This window comes from Mytilus galloprovincialis, chromosome 9, assembly GCF_965363235.1.
Source record: "Mytilus galloprovincialis chromosome 9, xbMytGall1.hap1.1, whole genome shotgun sequence".
In the NCBI taxonomy this organism is placed as follows: domain Eukaryota; kingdom Metazoa; phylum Mollusca; class Bivalvia; order Mytilida; family Mytilidae; genus Mytilus; species Mytilus galloprovincialis.
In genome coordinates, this window is record NC_134846.1 from 22,068,385 (window position 1) to 22,091,621 (window position 23,237).

At 32.0% G+C, this 23,237-nt stretch overlaps 1 protein-coding gene across 1 annotated transcript in view; it reads left to right on the top strand.

The window, feature by feature from the left end:
- LOC143046514 (immunoglobulin superfamily member 10-like) overlaps positions 1–19,688 on the top strand; it is a 42,323-nt gene extending 22,635 nt beyond the window's left edge. Inside the window, exons 4-10 of the mRNA XM_076219668.1 lie at positions 1,635–1,922; positions 6,758–7,051; positions 9,499–9,801; positions 11,150–11,188; positions 14,567–14,614; positions 18,184–18,197; positions 19,173–19,688. Coding sequence (XP_076075783.1) covers positions 1,635–1,922; positions 6,758–7,051; positions 9,499–9,801; positions 11,150–11,188; positions 14,567–14,614; positions 18,184–18,197; positions 19,173–19,688 — 1,502 coding nt within the window. The remainder of the gene's footprint in view (positions 1–1,634; positions 1,923–6,757; positions 7,052–9,498; positions 9,802–11,149; positions 11,189–14,566; positions 14,615–18,183; positions 18,198–19,172) is intronic.
- Positions 19,689–23,237: the final 3,549 nt, after the last annotated feature.

Consider the following 23,237-nt stretch of genomic DNA (forward strand, 5'->3'; position numbering starts at 1 on the left):
ACGTAAGATAATGTCGACTTGGAGCAAGTCAGGTCGTAAAACTTAAATCAATCAACCCATCGTTATCGCAGACTAAAATTTATCTCATATAAACAGAATATATGTTCATTTATAGCAAGACTTTTTGTACGTCACTGTGCATGACAGCACAATAATCCCTTTACAGAATCGGAACCACAATTCACAATTTTCGTATTGTGCTGCTTTTCCACAATTAACGCCCGTTTCGTCAGTGACCGATATTACAATTTGAAACACAGTTTTAAAAGTTTATTGAGCTGTTCCTTCATTTACAAAGTTGTACAAGACTTAACTGTTTATTAAATTCAACAAATGTCAACATTATCTTCATTAATTCTATTATTTAACACAACATTGCTTTTATTACAAGCTATTTCATATATCAATATACAGCTAGGGAATATTTGTTGTTGACCGAAAATATAAGATACATCGATTTAAACTATGTGAAAAATTAATAATTTTTGTAAGTAACTTTAATTTCCGTGTCTACATTTAATTTACGAGTACACTATAGTAAGACAGAAAAAGAGAAACGGAAATATACAGGAATACCTAAAGTTTCGTAAGTCATTGCAATGGACCATAAATTACTGACATGTCACAAGTTTTCATAGCGCTCAGCAAGTTTTGAAACGAATATGTGAGATAAAGATCTACTGCATTTGGGTAAATTAAAGATATGTTAAACATCTAACTATTTTATTTTTAACAGATTCACAAGTTTTAAATTTTTTAAACCGTGCATCAAAATTTTATTTTTTTATTTAAATTCCTTATATGTTACGTGTATTGATCAGTCATTTGTTTAAATTGTGAAGTATATGACTTTAATAAGAATACACGCATTTATATATATAAGTCGATAAAGTTTGAAACAAATAAACGAAAGATACATCGATGTTGTTTTGCTTGAGTGATTTACCTGTTAAAAGCTCGGGTCTCAACACGGTTGAAAACGAATTAATACCAGTTTGAAATAGTTTAACGGGGGCGTGGCCTATTTGTTCGACGTAACTTACCGCCAACTTGAATTAAATTGAACGACTGCAAGCGAATCTATTTGACTGGCATTAAAATGATTTGATATGCATTGAAAAAAATTAATAATGATTTTTAATTTTTGTCAATATTTATCAAATGACGATTAATCTCATTTAAATGCGTTAATGCGTTTTTGTCCGATCAAGTTAAATTCGGGTTACTAGTGATTTAAAGCTTTATACTAGATTATTGAAAGGAAAGTACTAATATCTGTCAAATAATGTTAATATCGCAATATTTCTCCAAATTTCGCATTAGATTCATATTTAGATTCAGAACCACTGAAATGTATAAAACAAAAAATAAACTTTATTCGGCACTAAGCATATCTAACGGTATCTGAACAATGGCAATTGATTGATTCATAATATCATCTGACTTTTGGATACATGTACTAGCGCACAAGGTGGCTTTAAAACACTTTAGTTTGTCTTTTGAATTTAAATTATACATACAAAAAATCATTACTAAGTAAATTGTTTATTGTTAAACAGTTTATAATCTATAAATCAATTCTGCCAAAGCATTTCCATTAATGTGCATACCATAACCAATCTATGTTCTTGCAGCTATCATAATGAAATCACTTAACTACGTAGTCAGCTATGGAAAAACTATTACATTAGAGTGTGATTTAGTTGGGAGTTTTAATCCAATGTCACTGTTTTGGCAAAAAAATTCACAGGAGAAAACAACAGAAATTATTATCATTGACGGCTTAAAATATAAAGGATCGACAGTGGGAAATCCGTCTTTAATCATTTCTAGTATAAATCAAATTGATAGCGGTGGTTATTTTTGTACCATTGCTGGAAAGGAAAAGGAAATCCGAGGAGAAGAAGTATGGTTAAACGAAGGTTAGTCAATAATCGTGTTTCGAAAATCAATTGAGCTGTTCGTAATTTGCAGAAAAATCACATAATTATTACGAAACACAGAAAGCTGCAAACAATTGACAATTTGAGAAACAGGTACAGAAAATCCTTCAATTTGTCTATTTTTTGTTAGTCTTTTCCAATGACATGTAAAGGTACCAATGTCCGTACGGAATATCTCGTATCTAATTGCATTTCCGTCTTACTAGATATTTACCAATTTGCTACGTATCAGGTACGGTTGGTACGTAACACAACCGTTGATGCTGTTTTGGCGGTATCATTTAATGCATGAGATTATTGTATTCATCCTGATGAAATTAAAGAAATCAAATTGAATATCAGCGATAAATCATAATCTTTTATTTATTTACGACTACACAGCTTCTAGAACACTTTGTTTGTGATTTTAAACAAGAATATTTATTTTGTGCATAAGAGAATAAATCAAACAGTGCTTACTTGAACTGAGTTGCCTCGACCTTTAGATTCTAAATATAGATTTGCGTTTATGCTTTTTGGCTTTGATTTTGTTTTGTGTAACACATAAATTAGAATAAAAAAATGTTTTATTTAACAAATAAATTAGAATAAAGAATTTTTCACATACTTAAATAGAATCAATAATATCTTACTGGTTTCGTTAAAACCGAGCTTGCGAGTAGTGCTAATATATATAATCTACGAGAGTCGGATAATGTAAATCAATATCCATCTATTAATCCTTTTATCGTACAGCAATGCTAGAAAAACTCCTTACACCACAGCGTATTTTGTTTTCTGGTTACGGCAATAATTTGACATTGTATTTGCACTAATGCTATTATATGAATATGTCTTTCTAACTCTTGGTATTGTTCTACGGGAAATACTTTTTTGCTATATAATGTCTTTTTTCACCATTAAAAGCTGATTTCTGGACTCAAAATTAAGGATCATTTTCATCGGATGATAAATGTTTCTAGATAATTTGTTCCGATTATTATGTATTATGAATACGATCCTACCAAAAACACTTTAAATCTAGGTTTTCTTATTTTTCTCATTCGGATGACTGCGAAAAAAAAAGACCTGTTGTGTTTTAAAATAGGATATGTTTTTAAATTTTTATAGCTTAATTATTTAAGGAGTTTTTTTTCAAAGAAAAACTTCTAGGTCGAGGGTACAGTTATTTTCAAAAAGGAAATATGCAAAGTGAATACGATATCAGTTATATCAGATGTCCATTACTAGATAGACGTATAGTAATGATGGACTTCTGTTTTTATTTATCGAATTGCTCAAAGGCAAATTATATCTTTGCTATCAAGTTATCGAAATTAAAAGTAACTAGAGGATATAAAGACTACAATATAATTCATGACTAAAATCTCATTTGTGTTGATCATTTTTCTTTGTCAATTTCTCTCTATCTTTCATATTTTGCCGTACACTTACAAAAGTATAAACATTGCCATTTAAGGGCAAAATCTTTCATATATAACAACTTACAATACCATCTACAGTAAATCTCTCTCTATTCAAGATTTCAAGATAATAAGCCGTACTTTGACCTATAATGATTTACTTTTACAAATTGTGACTTTGACGGAGAGTTGTCTCACTGGCACTCATACCACATTTTCTTACATCTATATGGAACAGAAGTTGATCTATATAACGGGGACTTTATTCTTTTTTGTACATGCCATATCAAAAGTGCATTTATTCCATACATTGTACTCGTACACTATTGACTCATTTATTCTAAGATTAACAATTTATTAAGACACGACTGAAAGTATAACCCTAACATTTAGATTTGTTTTATTGCAAAGCAAGCACAACAATTGGAACTTTTTAACGACCTTCACTGGCTATTTTTTTTAAATTTGTTATTCTTGACTGGCTATATAGCTCTTGCACGGTCGGTCAAGCACAACAAAGATTTGGCTTTAAATTTATTTTATCATTATGTTTTTGTTATTGAGGTCAATATTGTTTTGTTAAAATGAATTTTATCATAATGTTTTTATTAAAACCTACCAAAATATACAAAACTTTAACATTTTATATTGATATAAAGTTATATCGAACAAAATTTATATACATGTAGGTTTAAAATATGTTTTGTAATTAAGTTTCTTTTTGTCTATTAAGTTTTAGGGGGAAATAACTCTTAACTATAATTCTTTCGTACCAACGGTTACTTGCAACAATTGACTGAAAACATAATCGAGTGCACACAATGTTGTTTACTATAAATACAAGAAGCAACCACATGAAATTAGTACCAACTTACAGCTAAAAATTCTCAAAATAGTTCTATATATGATTCACAAAACATACGTTGATATTACGTGTATACATTAATTATTTCATAAAGTTAAATGACGGCTCCAAGTTCGTACTACGGTTGGAACGGTAGCAAATCGGGAAACCTTTACTAACACCTATTGATATTTATACGGTTGTTTTGGTAAACACTAAATTATAATTGAGTTGTAAAATAATGTTCGAATACTGATATTGAAAGTCTCTTAGGTATTTTTTGGTTATCCTTTTTTAAATGTTCTGAATATTTGAAAGGGACAGACCATGCAACGTTTTATAACGTATCTGGAATAAATAGGTCGAAAGAAACTGAGATAGCTTACTGTGTTAGAATAAGAAAACTTTTGAAAACAAAGTTAAAAATAAAACATTAGCATACAAATCACAATACATAAACATGTTAATGCATAGTACATTTTTTTTCGTTTGACCTGTGTAAATCCAAAAATATTATACATTATTTATTGTTTATTTGGGTTATTACTCTAAAATAAATATAGTGACACAGTATCTAATTTTTTTCAATATTGAAATATGTTAAAGTTTCTTTGCATATAGGAAATGTATGTCCATTTAATGATTTTAAATTAAAAATCCTCTACAGTGATAAACTTATAATATTACACAACAAAGTCACCAGATATGCAATAAAAAAGTGTTCATATATATATTTCGTCTTCATATTCTGAAAAGTATGAAGTATATTTGACTTAAGCTTAACCTATTTCGAACATTCTGACTTTTTAACAAATCTGTAATTTTTTTTAACTTTCTTTCAACATGTTCAATTGATGAGTTTTAACAACATGAATTTTCATCACAAAATATTTTTATTTTCACATTGTCTAAATCGATTATCAATATTCTCAACACTCATCACATTTTAATCTAAACGTCATCTGCAAAGTCTATAAAAAACTTAAATAACATATCCGGGTTACAAACTAAAACTGAGACAATACATGTGTACAGTTGGATTCTTTTAACATTCAATTTGTGTGTATAATAAAGTGAATAAATTAAAAATATAAGGAAAATCAGTAGATCGTTGTTGCAGCAACGTTTTACTATAAAGTAGTACCATGTGCATGGTGATAAACATGATTGATAAAAAAGAAAATATAATAAACGATTGGTTGTTAAAATAATTTTGAAACTATGTCTAGTAAATTCTAGTTTCAAAACACCTAATGCATTGCTCATTCGGCAAGATAGCAAGCAATGAACAATATTGTTAATGCGGGGTTCACACATTGCCGATTATTGCTCCCGTTTGAGATCAGACAGCAATACGACACGAAAAGTTAAAAAGTCGGATTAGTATCCTCAATTATCTGGAATGTCCTTATCATTGTCTGAACACAGTCGTTTTAGTTCGTAACAGATTCTTACGGGTCGGGAAGGGTCCGAATAGTTCGGCAAAGCATCCCGACAGTTAGGTGCGTCCCGTAACATTCGGGACAACTCAGCCGATTTTGTCTAGTCGGATTACAATCGTGGCTATGTCGTGACAGATTCTGCTGTATCGGATCGAATTCCGAACAATGTCTTGTGTATTCTGGACGGTGTTTTGTGGAACGGGAATGATCTGGAGTAATTTTTCATAGTTGTTTTTCTGACGATTGAGTCCAGATTGCATCCAGATCTTGTCGATTGCGAACCGTTTTTTGCCGAAAACGTTCCGAAACAGTCCCGTTTTTAATACGAAATTAATCAATGATACCCACGTCAGAGTCCCGACAATTACTGAATACAATACGACTGAGACATGACAAAGCCGTTTGCAATGCGATAGAGCGGACCGTGATAGGATTACGTTCCGACAGTACCTGATCATCCCGAATATGCCGACAGTTTTCTAACGGATATCTTCCGTCAGCGTCGGTTCACTGTCTGGTCACTGTCTGATCTTTGTAGGATTACGTTCGGTAGAGTCGGGACGAAGTCGTGACATACTCGGTCGAATTTTACCTGGTGAAAAATACAAATCGGGTTAGAAGCGGATTCAGAACGGGATTATTGGGACTTATTCGCTTAGAAACGGTTGAATATCGTCGCTTCCCGAACACTATCTGATTGTTGTCGTGATCAAATTAATTTTTTTTACAAATTTTGATTTAAGTTTGAATTTCCATCCACGATTCACAGGATCTTGATCAGACTTTTGATAAATTTTAATCGGGAATGGTCCTGTCGAGGACGGTAGTAAAAATCGTGAATGTGTGACCCCAGCTTAAGGAAGTCATCAGAAGTCTTTGGTTTGAAAATAAAATCTTTGTTTTTTTTTTCTAATTAAGAAAAAAAGGTTCCGACTCTATAAGGCCAACTAGACCTCAAAATTATTTTATACGTTTATAAGGGATATTGGGAATCTGTCAAAGAGACAACAAACAAACATGATAGTTTATACATTCGTGACTTCAAAATGTTAAGTAGTAAAATTTATTGTAAACGAAAATTAAATTTTTATACGCACTGGATTAATACATTATTTGTCTTTGTAGTGATTAACATGGTAACTTTGGAGTACACAGTGACCTATGGAACTACAGTTACACTGGAGTGTTTTATAACAGGAAGTCCGAAAACGGTTTGTTGGCACAAAACTTTACTTGACAATACAATAGAACGTATCATCATTGACGGAACAAAATATCAGGGATCGACTGTCTGTAGCCCTTCGCTCGTAATAGTAAATGCTAATGACAATGCTTCCGGTTCCTATTTTTGCACAGCAACTTTTGGAGAAATTGAAGATCTAGAGCTAAGAGGACATACTGTATCAGTTTGCGTAAAAGGTATTTCTATACTTTTCAAGAGTAATACCAAATTAGAAACGTCAAGCTTCTCTAATTATATAATACTACCCGTAAAATTGAGAATGGAAATGGGGAATGTGTTAAAGAGACACCAAAGCCACCAAAGAAAAAAACACAACAACACAAGGTCACCAATAGGTCTTCAATGTAGCGAGAAATTCCCGCATTCGGAGGTGTACTTCAGCTGGCCCCTAAACAAATATATATCAGTGATAATGAACGCCATACTAATTTCCAAATTGTACACAAGAAACTTAAACTAAAATGATACAAGACTAACAAAGACCAGAGGCTCCTGACTTGGGACAGGCGCAAAAATTCGGCGGGGTTAAACAAGTTTGTGTGATCTCAACCCTCCCCCTACACCTCTAGCCAATGTAGAAAAGTAAACGCATAACAATACGCACATTAAAATTCAGTTCAAGAGAAGTCTGATGTCAGAAGATGTAACCAAAGAAAATAAACAAAATGACAATAATACATAAATAACAACAGACTACTAGCAGTTAACTGACATGCCAGTGGCAGACTTCAATTAAACTGATTGAAAGATTATGATTTTATCATATGAACATCAGGCACAATCCTTCTCGTTAGGGGTTTAGTATCATAAAATCATAACATATATGAGAAGAACAAAACCCGTGTCATGCCAACAACTGTTTTTTTGAATAAATGTGTTTAAATCCGATGCAAAGACCCTATCAGTGACTCAATATTAACGCCAAAATATGCAATCTTTAATGGTTTGACAACATTATTGTAATTATATCCCTTCTTAAAAAGTCTATTCAATGGTTTTGTTAGTTTCTGAGGTGAATACTGACACCTTTGTGCTTTATAAAGAATATTTCCATCAAAAATTGGATGTGAAATACCTGAACGTATAAGAAGTCTGCATGTTGAGCTATATTTACGAACGATGTCCTTATACCGATGATAAAATTTAGAAAATGTTTTGACTAGTTTGTGATATCTAAAACCCTTGTGTAATAATTTTTAGTAATACATAAATTTCTCTCGTTAAAATCTAAAACATTGTTACTAACACGAGCGAATCGTACAAGTTGAGATATATAAACACCGTACGATGGTGACAAGGGAACGTCACCATCTAAACATGGATAATTAACGATAGAAAATGAAAAATCATCTCTTTTATCATAAATTTGAGTATTCAGCTTTCCGTTAGTGATATAGATATCAAGATCGAGGAAAGGGCAATGGTCATTTTAATATTAACTTTATTCAAAGTAAGTTCAACAGGATAAATTTCTTTAATATACATACTGAAGTCGTCATTATTGAGAGCCAAAATATCATCCAAATATTTAAAAGTATCATTATATTTGTTTATCAGATGTTGTTCCGTAACATATTTCTTTTGTTTTCGTAAATAGTATTCAAGTCCGAAATTAAAGGGGTATTGGCTGTCCAATTCATGTTCACCAATTTGACTCGAATTGTCGTTTTTGATTTGCACATCTAAACGTAAATTCATATCATTAGAATAAATGTAAACTATTGACTGATGGGTATCATCAAATTGTTCAGTCATCTTGTTTTTGACAAATTAAGATAAAAATGTTGCCTAAACTACTGATTATTAATTGAGGTAATGCCCTGAAACAAAATCATCTAGTAAGCAATAGTATCAACAATATCAAAACTATTGTGTTGTTCTATGTTCTCTTCATCTGTGTATCGTTTATGATTATAAAGGGTATATCAGTACAAAAAGTTCAAAAGTCTGAACAGACCATATGTTGTTCCAATTTGCATGACCAATTACTCGAAATTGTCGACAATATGACTGGTGTCTTAATTTTTCTTGGCAAAGTTGATTAAATTTTATATTAAATTTGTTTGAAATTTACTCAACAACTTCTCGACGTTCTGAATATGCTCTAAACATTTAATGACAAATTCTCGAAATTGGAATACTGTCTTTAAATACTCGACATATTCTAGATATGTTTTTTATTCTCAGTATCGCTTAACATATTCTGAACATTTTGAACATGTTGAATAGTATCTTAAATTTACTTGAAAATTCTGAGTTTTACAAATCATGACCAATATACATATATCTTTTATCTTTATTTCTCTTTATAGAATATACTGTTATTTTAAAATACTTTTATTTAAACAAAAATAAAAGTAAGGCAGATACATATTTTTATAATTGAAACTTTGGTATATAAATATATTTATAAATACAAATATGGATAAGAAATTTAAAATATTAACTAATAAAAAAGAGGAAATGTTGATATAAACCAACTTAAAATTCTGGTTTGAAAATAATACAAATATTGATTCACAAATCTTATAAATAATTGCGTAATGATTGAAACCAAATATACTGTAGACATATTGCATTCTTCATAAATACTATTTAATTTAATGCAACATCGTTTTTTTAGGTAAATTATTAGTTAGTGTGACCGAGAAATCATACAATGTTAAGATTAAGGACTCAGTAAATCTTAAATGCAGCATATCTGGAAATCCTCCACCACATTTTGTTTACTGGATAAAGGTGAAAGACGGGACACAATCTGTCGTACGACCTAAACCTTGTTCTGACTATTTGCCAACAAAAGTAAATAATGAGGTTCTACCGATTAAAGATGCTAATGACAATGATGAAGGAGTATACAAATGCATAGCAGTCAATCAGGACTTGGACATACAAAGTGACGAAATCCAGTTGTCTGTAGTCGGAGGTAACATGAATTAAATATAAACAACAGTAACGCTTAAGTAATGTATATAATTGTAAAATAGTTATGTCCAGACAATAGAGAAACAGTTGATAGATAGGGTTAGATGCAAGCGTCCTTTAATTTACATGTGTAACAATTTTTTCAAAAGCTTTATAACTTTTATAAATAAATATTAAAAACAAAATCCTTTTACATTTTAAGCATTGTGTGATATATATTGATGTGTATAAATAAGTCCATAAAAATATCAACACATATAAACACATTTGAGTGAGTATTTATAAGTACACAGAATGATACAATAACACCTTGAATATATTTTAAAATTATCCATTATTATTTGAATTCGCCATATATAATTTACTCTTGCTATTTATGTCAATGCACGTAATATTATATTGCATACCAATAATTAGGTCACACATCACTCATCAAACTCTCAGGAATATTTCTTGTTACGCATATGCAGCCACATGAAAATCGGAATAAGTGATGCAATGTTAATGAAGTATCAGATTGCATGTTTTATTCAATATTAACATGTCTGAGTGAGATCTTAGTATTTTTGAGCTCAGAAAAGAGAACGACATTGCATGATAGATGATGTATGTCAAATTAATTGTTCATACATGTATACCATTCATCTTTATGAGTATATCACTATCTTTCACCAGAGTCGTTAAACAAAAGCATAGATATAGGAAGATGTGGTATGCATATGAGTGCCAATGAGACAACTCTCCATCCATGTAACAATCTATGAAAGTAAACCATTATAGGTCAAAGTACGACCTGCGGTATACATATCTGTATATAATTGGACCAACACGGATATTTTGTATTTGTCATTACTTAAGGATGTACTTAGGTGAGGTTAGATGAAATCTAATAAATCAAGAAACTAAAATTGGTACTATAAGCCGGTAGAGCATTCGTTAAGGACAAAAATACGCTAAAAATATTGAACGGTCATGGACCTCCTTTTCGAGATATTTGAGATTTAAAATATGGTGGGAAAAGGCTGATTCGGACTTTTATCTTACATTTGCATTGGTATGATTTGGGTCTCAAAACAAAACAAAGAAAATAAAAAATCTTCTAAAATTTTGGTAAATGACCTTTCATGAGCTATTAAGTCTTATATGAAAAAATTAATGGGTGTTACGGGGCAAAATATTTGACATTGTATTTTCTGGAAAAACACCAAGAAGTCTGAACATTTGTTCATGTTGTCATGAATTTCCAAAAAAGTACATTCCTTATTCACTTGAATTTGTATTTGGTATTTTATATTCGTAGATAGGTAGGATGATCAGTAACGTTCTGTTTTGTTTGATTATTTCTGTAGGTTATAGGTCGCTTCGGGAAACCTTCATACTGTCAAAAGGTTAGTATAACACGTTAGACCACTTTTTTTTTTACATATTAATAATACGAAACCAGATCAAATAGAATCATTTATTTTGATCACAGCAAACCTTTCTTATATAATCGGAAATTTCTGCTTACATAGTTTTCTGAAATGCCTAACAAATATAAATATTAGCTGTACGATAGACATGATATATTTAGTCAAAAATCAGTTCATGCGTTAATGATTTGTTAAAAATATACTGTTTAATTGAGGTTGAAATAAACGTTAAGACAATATGACATTATATGAGTAGAGACATCACTGTACTGAACTATAATTTACCAGGAAAACCAACGTATCACAGCAGATGTCGTACTTATAACTTTTATTGATTATATGAATAACCCGTCAAAAACACTAAGGTTATGAAACTTTAACTACTAGTATTCTATCTGGAACAGCCAGCAAGGAATCCTTAATGGTGAAGGATGTCTATTTTTGATAAGTTGGACTAGTATGTCTGTATTAGTCTTAGAGCTTATAAAGTTGCAGCATATACCAGGTTTAATGCATCTCTGTCTGCTATTAGTTTAGGTTTGAGATTTTGTTGTTGGCGTCGGTACTGAATATCAAATTGCCAGCTAAAAGATAACGAAATGATAACAAAAAGTGTTTAATCGGTCAGACAAATTCGACTTTGGAGGAAATAAGCTATTATGTCAAGGTATTTTGTTGGTCTCTGTTTGTATCTGGATTTCAAATGTTAAGATGGAGTGCGCATGATGAAGATTATCCAAAATGTGCTTCGGATTGTCGAATGATGTTTGTTTTATTTATTACCACTGTATCGATTATATTGCTTTTGAATTGGTGGTCCTCGATAGTATCATAGGATAACTAGATCGTTAGGGATAGTTTTGATACACTATGATCGTGTTTTATTAACTATACATATTTAAACATTTTTATATAAATTCCATACTCATTAAGAAACTAACTTTAAGATGTTCAACAGACATGATTGACTGAAGAGAAATTGGGGATATAACCTGTAAGTAGTTTGATAAAAAAAAATAATATGTAAAACTGACGTCACAGGCTGTGTTATTGGGACGTTTAAAGAAAGGACAAATGTTTGACACTATATGTCAATCATAAAGTACATTCTATACGTTCCTGTCTCCAGTAAGGAGTCTGTAACTGTTTAGTGTGTGTCGTTTGTTTCTGTTTATCATATTCGTGTTCTTCTATTGTTTTGTTCATAGACTATGACGCTGGTTTTCTCGTTTGAATTGTTTTTATCAGTTATGTTTGGGACTTGTATTGCTAACTTTGAGGTAAAGATTTAATTTATTGTTGAGACGTATTCAAACCTATAGTTGTTAATATTTCCTTAATTTATTTGAGAGTTTTGTCATCGTAAAATCTTATTATATCTATTTTTTTATATAAAGTTTACGAATGACGAGGTAAAATTTGATTTTCTACGATGTTCGACTGCATTCAAACGAACGAATTTATCAACCAATGAAAGATGAAAATAGTAGATTAATATTTGGTTTTAAAGCAACATTATATCTTTCAACGACTGTTCATATATAATTAGAATCAAAATTACAAACTTTATCATGTATATCTTTTATATTCATTTGATCAAATTCACTGTTTGCAATAGCATGAATTGTTCTAAATAATAAGAATGTTCTTATCCCAAGCAGAAAATCCTAGCCGTATTTGGCACAACCTTTTTTCAATTTTTGATCCTCAGTGCTTGTTTTTACTTTTGAACTTAGATATCTGGGCGTCACTGATAAGTCGAGTGTGGACAAAGCGCGTTTTTGGCGTATTGAATTTTAAACCTGATGCCTTTTATTATCTTTTATTCGTGTGTTTCTTTGTCTAATACGTGTAATATTATGTTGTCATTTTAATGTTATAGTTAACATTGCCATTAAAGTTCGAGGTTTAGCATGCCACAAAACAAGGTTCAACCCACCATTTTGTTCTTTAAAAATGTCCTGTACCAAGTCAGGAAAATGACCATTGTTATATAATAGTTCGTTTCTGTGTGTGAAACATTTTAACGTTGTGTTTCCATTGTGTCGTTTGTTTTCTCTTATATTTGAGTGTGAATTCACATTACTATAAGACGTGGCACGGTGCTTTTCTATCCCAAATTCATGTATTTGGTGTTGATGTTGTATTTGTTATTCTCATCGGATTTTGTTTAATGCTTAGTCCGTTTCTGTGTGTGTTACATTTTAATGTGTTGTCGTTGTTCTTCTCTTATATTTAATGCGTTTCCCTCAGTTTAAGTTTGTTACCCCGATTTTGGATTTGTCCATAGATTTATGAGTTTCGAACAGCAGTATACTACTGTTGCCTTTATTTTCAAAAACATATCTTGCGATCATCAGAATGAATATAACTCAACTCTAAGACATAGTTATAACTCCTGGCGTATAGTATCAAACAGTTAAAAAATCAACAATATTACATGTATTATATTTATATGTACCTATAATTATGTATGTATGTTGCACAAAACGGAAAGCAGCATCCACAAAATGTGAATATAAATGCTCATTCTGAATGAGAAACGTTAATTATTCTAATTGCAGAATATGAAACTCCTTGTCTTACTACATTCTCCACGAAGACTGAATAACAAACTATTATTTATAGCGATATACCTGCATTGAAATGCATTTTATGAACTTTATTTTGATTTCGATTTTAAGAACAAAGGCGACAGGGTATCAAATATTTTTAATTTTTATATATGCCTGATGGATAAACAAATGATTGAGTAAGACATAGTTATTACAGCTAGTGGCAGATTGTGCAATAATACTGCTCTATGAATAGTGTATCTGTCATGATTTATATTTATTAAACTTATATTTACTGATAACAATATAACACTAGAGCAAAAACTACATCTCATGAAAACATGGAAAAGGAAGTGAGATAATCAAACTCATTGGTTTGTTACGAACTGTCAATGACATTGCACAAACGGGTTGCTGTTTGTTTATATGTAATTTATACTTGTTTCTCGTTTCTCGTTTTTTTTTATATAGATAAGACTGCTGGTTTTTCCGTTTGAATGGTTTTACACTAGACATTTTGGGGCCCTTTATAGCTTGTTGTTCGGTGTGAGCCAAGGCTCCGTGTTGAAGGCCGTACAATGAAATATAATGGTTTACTTTTATAAATTGTTATTTGGATGGAGAGTTGTCTCATTGGCACTCACACCACATCTTCTTATATCTATGTATTCACCATTTAACTGATAAAAATAACTACTAAATTGTATAAAGCAAAATGAACAAAATAAAAATGGGAGTGCATCTTATGAAATGCATAAACCATACAATTTTCAAACTGTATGTATCACTTTTTTTATAGTTTTGGTTCCACATGACCACAAATCACGAGATTTAAAATACATGCCAGGTAAGATTTTGATTATGAACAGACTCTTTGATAATAAAAAAATGTGTTAAACGATAGACCAATAAAAAGTAAAATCTCAAACATATTGATCTCCCAGGAAGTTCAAAACAAAAAGTCCCTTATCAAAAGGTAAAATCAAAAGCTCCAACACATCATACAAATTCAACACAACTTTCATATTCCTGGCTTCGTACATGCATTTTCTTTTGTAGGAAATAGTGGATTTAACCTGTTTTAAAGCTAGTTAAACATATCACTTGTGTGACAATTATAAACATAATGAATTATTAAAAGACGATGTAGTATGATTGTCAATGAGACAACTCTCCACAGGAGACCAAATGACACAGGAATTAACAACTATAGGTCATCGTCAGTGTGCACGTGAATTGACACAGGTGACCGATAATGGAATTTACTATGTTACTACGAACGTAATTACAATGTTTGTATAGTTTACAAACCTTTGATCAAAAGAATTAAGTAAATCTTTTGTTAACTCCAAATAGTAGGGTCGAAATATTATACTGATATTTTGTTTTAAGTAATATTCTAAGTTCTTTATGCATGCAGCAACTCAATTATCTTGTACCCGGCATGATGAGAAATATAAGGATAAAATAAAATACATGTGCCGCTTTTATACGGATGAATATATGAACCACTTTTAATTTCTTTCATATTGACGATAGGTTATTATCCTAACAATGTCGTAGTCACTTATAATAAGTATCTCATAATACTGATCCATCACAATAATTAATGAGGGGTTGCACTGACATTCCTCTTTTATTATTTTCATGCTATAAAACATACACACAGTACAAAAATGTAGCTATAAGCGTTCCATAAACGGAGGAAATTGTCCCCCAACGATAGAAACAAAATAACTTTAATCGTATCATTGGTGCACCTGAAAGAATTCAGTGAAGGCAGGTTGTTGTAATAAATTGAAATGTTACATCGTCGAAGATTATTTCTTTTGCATGTGTGGAACTAAATAATAAATTAATACTTGTGAGAAATCGTAGTTTATAAGGAACAATTCTTGCTTGAATTCGGGGCCATTTATAGCTGACTATGCGGTATGGGCTTTGCTCATTATTGAAAGCCGTACGGTGACCTATAGTTGTTAATTTCTGTGTCATTTTGGTCTCTTGTGGAGAGTTGTCTCATTGGCAATCATACCACATCTTCTTTTTTTAAATATAGATGTACTGTTTTCGATTTTAAATGGATAAATATTTATCTTTCAATTTTATACTGAAAGAATAGAGCTGCATAACATTGTTGAACTATCCGCTGAAGTATATGTAGTATTTATTCGTATTTAAAATGAAATACAAAACAAAACGTGTATGATAAACTGATAAACAAAATATCAAGAAACTAAGGATGACTTAACGCATGTACAAGAAGACACACACCTTTTTATCGCTACATTTAAATTATTTAACGATCGGATAGAATTTTTCGTGTCTACTCTTTTTGTGTGATTGAATACGCATAAAGACATATTCACACAAAAAGTCATGCTTTTATCACCATTTGCATAATGTTTGTGTTAAGCTGTTTGTATGTTGGAATATGTACAGATTGATAGTCTTAGATGCAAGATTTTTTATTAGTTGTTAGTGACTTTGAACTAGCTGCCAGATAACTGCGAGTACTCTCAGATCTGTTTATTGTGTCTTTTTGTGTCGGGATGTATAAGTACCTTGCCACGTCCACTTGTATTTTTGTCCATCTGATGAGTTAAGCCTTTTTCAACTGATTTTTAGCTCACCTGGCCCGAAGGGCCAAGTGAGCTTTTCTCACCACTTGGCGTCCGTCGTCCGTCGTCGTCGTCGTTAACTTTTTACATTTTGAACTTCTTCTAGAGAACCACTGAATGGAATGAAACCAAAAATGGCATGAATGTTTCTTATGAAGTGCTGACCAAGTGTTGTTACTTTATAGCCGATCCATCATCCAAGATGGCTGTCAGCGGGGGACTTAGTTTAACATGGGACCCTATGGGAAATGCATACAAATGACTTCTTTTAGAGAACCACTGAATGGAATGAAACCAAACATGGCATGAATGTTTCTTATGAGGTACTGACCAAGTGTTGTTACTTTGTAGACGATCCATTATCCACGATGGCCGCCAGCAGGGGACTTAGTTTAACATAGGACCCTGTGGGAAATGCATACAAATGACTTTCTTTTAAAGAATAACTGAATGGAATGAAACCAAACATGGCATGAATGTTCCTTATGAGGTGTTGACCAAGTGTTGTTACTTTGTAGCCGATCCGTATTCCAAGATGGCCGCCAGTGGGGGACTTAGTTTAACATAGGACCCTATGGGAAATGCATACAAATGACTTGTTTTAGAGAACCACTGAATTGAATGAAACTAAACATGGCATGAATGTTCCTTTTGAGGTGCTGACCAAGTGTTGTTACTTTGTAGCGGATCCATCATCCAAGATGGCCGCCAGCGGGGGACTTAGTTTAACATAGGACCCTATGGGAAATATATACAAAAGTCTTCTTTTAGAGAACCACTGAATGGAATGAAACCAGACATGGCATGAATGCTCCTTATGAAGTGCTGACCAAGTGTTACTTTGTAGCTGATCCATCACCCAAGATGGCCGCCAGCAGGAGGACTTAGTTTAACATAGGACTCTATGGGAAATGCATTCAAATTACTTCTTTTAGAGAACCACTGAATGGAATAAAACAAAACATAGCAAGAATGTTCCTTATGAGGTGCTGACCAAGTGTTGTTACTTTGTAGCCGATCCATCATCCAAGATGGCCGCCAGTGGGGGACTTTTGAATGAAATCAAACATAGCCTAAATGTTCCTTTCCTTATGAGGTTGTGTTGTTACTTTTAGCCAAATCTTATATTTTTTTATATGATTTCAAGAACCCAAGTAGAATCAGGTGAGCGATACAGGCTCTTAAGAGCCTCTAGTTATAGTTCGTTCTTATGTTGTATTGCTTTACCACTGTCCCAGGTTAGGGGGAGGGTTGGGATCCCGCGAACATGTTTAACCCCGCCACATTATTTACGTATGTGCCTGTGACAAAATTATAAAATTTTCAGAAATTTTGAACCAACCGTTTTATCAGAAAAATTACATTGGTTATATAGCAGTTTGACAAACACTCATTTTGATCATTTAGAAGCCTAGTATCCCTTTAACAACCCAACGTAATTAAAACGTTTAGCTGATTTTACAGAGTTATCTCCCTGTAGTGTTATATTTAGGTACCACCTTAAGCAACTCAACATTATCATTTGCATGTCATCAAAATGAATTTAGTGTTTTGAGAATTCGTAACAATCTGCTTGTGATATGTTAAGTTTTATTTTGAAAAATACACTGACAGCTAGTACCATGATACAAGTAACACCGTCTTCAGAATTAATTATGCACAATTTCGACATCAGTTGAAGACAAAGTGCACTTTTCTTTGGAAAGTGCAGAATTGTTTTGATTTTTTTGTAGTTAATTTAAAATTCAGTGTTAAAACTTACTTAATTTGTAATATCATTTTCTTCAATTTGTAGATGCACCAAGTCTAGTGAGTATGACATTTCTGATAATATAGATATTTAGATGTTTTAACTTATTTATAAAAAGAGGTACTAATGGAAAAAATTGAGAACGGAAAAAATGACAACAACCCGACCAAAACAGCAAAAAACAGCTGAGAGCCACTAATGGGTCTTCAACACAGCAATACAATACCGAACCTAGAGGCGTGCTTCAGTTGGCCCTTAATTCGGAGATTATGGACGTCATACTGAACATCGAAATATATAAATGAACATAAATTGAAAATCATACTAGAATAACGAATTATAGTGATTTCGTACCCCTAACCATTTCGTCCCTCCCATTTTGTACCCTGCTAAAAACCATTTCGTACCCTGACCATTTCGTACCTTGACCATTTCATGGAATGTTAACATGTAACATTGTGTAATATCATTTCGTACCTCATGGAAGATTGATTGATATGTATGCCATTTCGTACCCCATGGATGATTAATATGCATGCCAAATCGTACCTCATCGAAGAATTATATATAATATCATTTCGTACCTCATGGAAGATGAATATGTTATTCCATTTCGTACCTCATGGAAGAATAATATGTATGTCATCGAAGATTTATATGTACAGTAATACCATTTCGGACCTCATGGAAGATTGCTATGTATACTTTTAGTACCTCATGGAAGATTATTATGTATGGCATTTCATTGGTGAAAACTGTTTCAAAGACGCATAGTCCACATGTGCATAATAAACCAAAACTCAATCATGAATAATTAAAAAAAAACAGACGTAATAAATATCTTATTGTACGGTTGGTATGCATAAACAAAACAATATAACAGATGATGATTTCTTTGTTGGTTAATTAACCCCATACATTTAGATTAATTAAGATCAGATCCTGCAAACAAGCAAAGTGTAATTATAACTATTGAAGTTTCCAAGTGCTGCTTAATCAAAATAGTTGCAATTGCTTTTAAACTATGTTTACAGAAACAAAGAGAAAAACATCCTCTAATCACAGATATACAAATGTTGAAAGTAGGAATGCATGTATGTTTTAAAAGACCAGGATACAAACACCATGGTATTGTGACAAACGTGATGAATACCAAGAACACATATGAAGTCATTCATATGACTGGTGATTTTGATACAATTATGGATAAGACAGTTGCTGGCATTGCTGAGCCCAGGAAACAACATAAATGTTTTGGCGACGATGAAATAAGCTTTTACGATTATAAGAAGTATTCAATAGACAACATATACAGAAACATACAAGGCATTCAAAAAGAAGATTCAGCAGAAAGTATTGTTTCAAAAAGAGCTTGTCTGCTCTATGAGGCCTTTGAAAAAATTAGATTTAACGTTTACTATAAAACTTTTTCATTCAACTGCGAACATTTTGCAAGTTATTGTGCGACAGGTTTGGCTTTTTGTAAACAAAAGGAAGTTGTGTCAACGACGGCAAATATAGATGTAACTATTCTACTTGACAAACTGTAAGTACAATTTCAATTCATTTGATGTGGGTTCTTTTTTTTTAGATAATGTATCCCAAAAAATGTTTATCTGTTATACTATATATTATAATTATAATAATTTTTTTCACCAACTATTTTTCTAAATAACTCGTTATATGATGTTTTAACATTGACGATTTATAAAATATACAGAAAAAATAATCATTAATTTATTTATCTAACGGTTTACTTATTTTTGGAAAAAGTCTCTATTGAATGTAGTACGAATTTGACCCCGCATGGCTATAGAAACAAACAGTACATTGGCGGATGTTTCACTGATACTTTTTTCGAAGTGACACGGGCACATTTAATGAATCGAGTCACTCATGATTCACTCATGTCGGTTAAAAACAAAATTTTACGACAAAAGAGATGATTCGTGAACTTTCCATTTCTAAGTAGCAAAATTTCAGCAGAACCTGCATACGGGATATATATCTCCCAATTGATACGATATTTCCGTGCTTGCATTTCCTATCATGATTTTCTTGATAGAGGGTTGCGGCTCACAAGGAAGCTATTAAACCAAGAGTTCCAAATGGTGAAATTGAAATCATCCCTTCGTAAATTTTACCGACGCCATCACGAGTTGGTTGACCGTTATGGAATAACGTTTCACAAATGATATCGGATATGTTCCTTACGTCGTAACTACAACCCCCTTCCCTTTCATGAATGTGACCTACCGAATTAGACTATTTACCAGAGTTGTTATCACATAAGCAACACGACGGTTGCCACATGTGGAGCAGCTGGATCTGCTTACCCTTCCGGAGCACCTGAGATCACCCCTAGTTTTTGGTGGGGTTCGTGTTGTTTATTTTTTTAGTTTTCTATGTTGTGTCATGTGTACTATTGTTTGTCTGTTTATCTTTTTCATTTTTAGCCATGGCGTTGTCAGTTTGTTTTAGATTTATGAGTTTGACTGTCCCTTTGGTATCTTTCGTCCCTCTTTCGTGCATTCGTCGACTACATAATTATACACTTTCAATACAGTTACAGAAGAGATATTGACATTGCTAACGTAAAATGTTTAGCGACGTCAAACTGTGACATGTCTGGAAAAGATGCATGTTTCGGCTGATTTTCATCATTCAAACTGATTTAACTTGAAAACAATTTCATCGACCCCCCTTTTTTTAAATTTCATTTGGTATGATTACGTATGAAGATTATTTGTACCAGATTTCATGAATAAGTCAATGATGTAAAAAAAAATTATTTTATAAATATACAGCAAAAAAGACATTTTTTCTTCATTCATCATCATTTGTTAAATTTACGTTAGTTCTAAACAAAATATTTCATAAATATATAGGGTACTTAAATGGAAGAGAACTTAATAACAACAAACCAGCTTGTGTTTATTTTTAAAAAACAAAACAAGTTATGCATGTCTGTGGGGAGAAAAAATACGTCCACAAATCCGAATTTTGAGCAAAAATATATGAAATTTCGACCTCATTTTAATAAAAAAAAAATGGGACGTGAAGGTATATTTTATTACATTTTTGTTTTTAGCAGGTAAAAATAACCTACATATTTAAAAGGGAAAATTTTTAACCGTCAGAAAAAAACCTATTAGATATGCCCTTAATTTTTGTATGTGGCGACCTTATGCTTGGCTTTACAGAAATTATCTATATGAAAAGTGTTCATAAAAATTATATTCACAAAAAAAGATACTAGTTACTACGTCCAAAATGCTGATATTGAATAAATTGTCTTCGTAGTAAATGCAAATTTTAAAGTTGAAATTATAAAAAGTGTCGACAAAGTCACTGACTGCAAATCTAAATTAACTGCAATAATATACTGTGGTCATGTACTAACCTCTTTTAGAGTTACTTCGCATTTCTTTCGAATCGTTTTAATCGAACTAAACTTAGAATTGGGACAAATCAAAATCAGTCTCAACGTTGAAAAAAACCAGCCTCCCAATTTGGACATTGGGATTGAAAATAAAAATAGATAAATTGGTCACGTGATCAAAATATTGGTCAACTCGAATATCACATTGCCGTAATGATCAAGAACATACACTTGAAAATATTATTTTCAAAATATGTCGAGCATGAATAAAGGCAACATCAAATCTAAAACGAGATAAAATTAATTTTTTTTCACTGCATGTTATTTCCGATAGCAAGAGAAACAGTTATTTCTATGCTTATGTATTTTGTTCTTTATTTAATTGATTTATATCAATACATTTTACTTTTACGATTAAAGCAGGGACTGAGGGCGTCACACTTTCAAAATTGATAAGGGAGAGGTCAAAATATATTTCTTTGTTTTCTTTTGATGTTATTTTTTTGCGTGTGTTTGTTCTTTTGTATGGTTTTTTAATGTAATTGGTGTGTGTGTGTGCCCAACTCTTCTCCTAACCTTGGAAAGTGGTATAAGTCTCATATTTCTAAAACTAATCGACTTAGATTAAAAGATCGGAAGACACAATCTGGCCATCTAAAAACTTAGCAATTACTAAAAGCTTGTTCAACTCAATGACAAAGACTGTTGTTTCCTACGATTTTGTGTTGTTGAAGCTAAATGCTGGTGTTTCTTTCTTTTTTTAATTTTCAGTGATTATGTTTTCTTTTTCTGTTTGTTTAATAAAAAAAACCCACATACATGTCGTCTGATAGGTCTAAAGCATCTTATTTGATTGCCATTATATACCAGAAATTTATTAACGTTAATATAAAATGGACCAGTGACCCATTAAAGTTTTACATACTCCTGTTTGATCCAGTATACGTTGTCATTCAGTTTTGTGATTTACTACCCATGGATGTCAAATACTACTTGGTTTACGCGCAAAGGTAAATATTCACATGTTTTATAAAACTTTATGACAAAAGAGATGATTTCAGGTTTCCAATTGTGAACTTTCCATTTCTAAGTAGCAATATTCCAGCAGAACCTGAATACGGGGTATATATCTCCCAATTGATACGATATTCCCGTGCTTGCATTTCCTATCATGATTTTCTTGATAGAGGGTTGCGGCTCACAAGGAAGCTATTAAACCAAGAGTTCCAAATGGTGAAGTTCAAATCATCCCTTCGTAAATTTTACAGACGCCATCACGAGTTGGTTGACCGTTATGGAATAACCGTTTCACAAATGATATCGGATATGTTCCTTACGTCGTCACTACAATTCCCTTCCCTTTCATGAATGTGACCTATCGAATTAGACTATTTACCGGATTTGTTATCACATAATCAACACGACGGGTGCCACATGTAGAGCAGGATCTGCTTATTCTTCCGGAGCACCTGAGATCATCCCTAGTTTTTGGTGGGGTTCGTGTTGTTTATTCTTTAGTTTTCTATGTTGTGTTATGTGTACTATTGTTTGTCTGTTTGTCTTTTTCATTTTAAGCCATGGCGTTGTCAGTTTATTTTAGATTTGAGTTTGACTGTCCCTTTGGTATCTTTCGTCCCTTTTTTATACTTGTTGTGAATTTTGAATATAAAAATCAGTAGAAATTAAATCGGTAATAAAGAAATATTATAAATGCAGA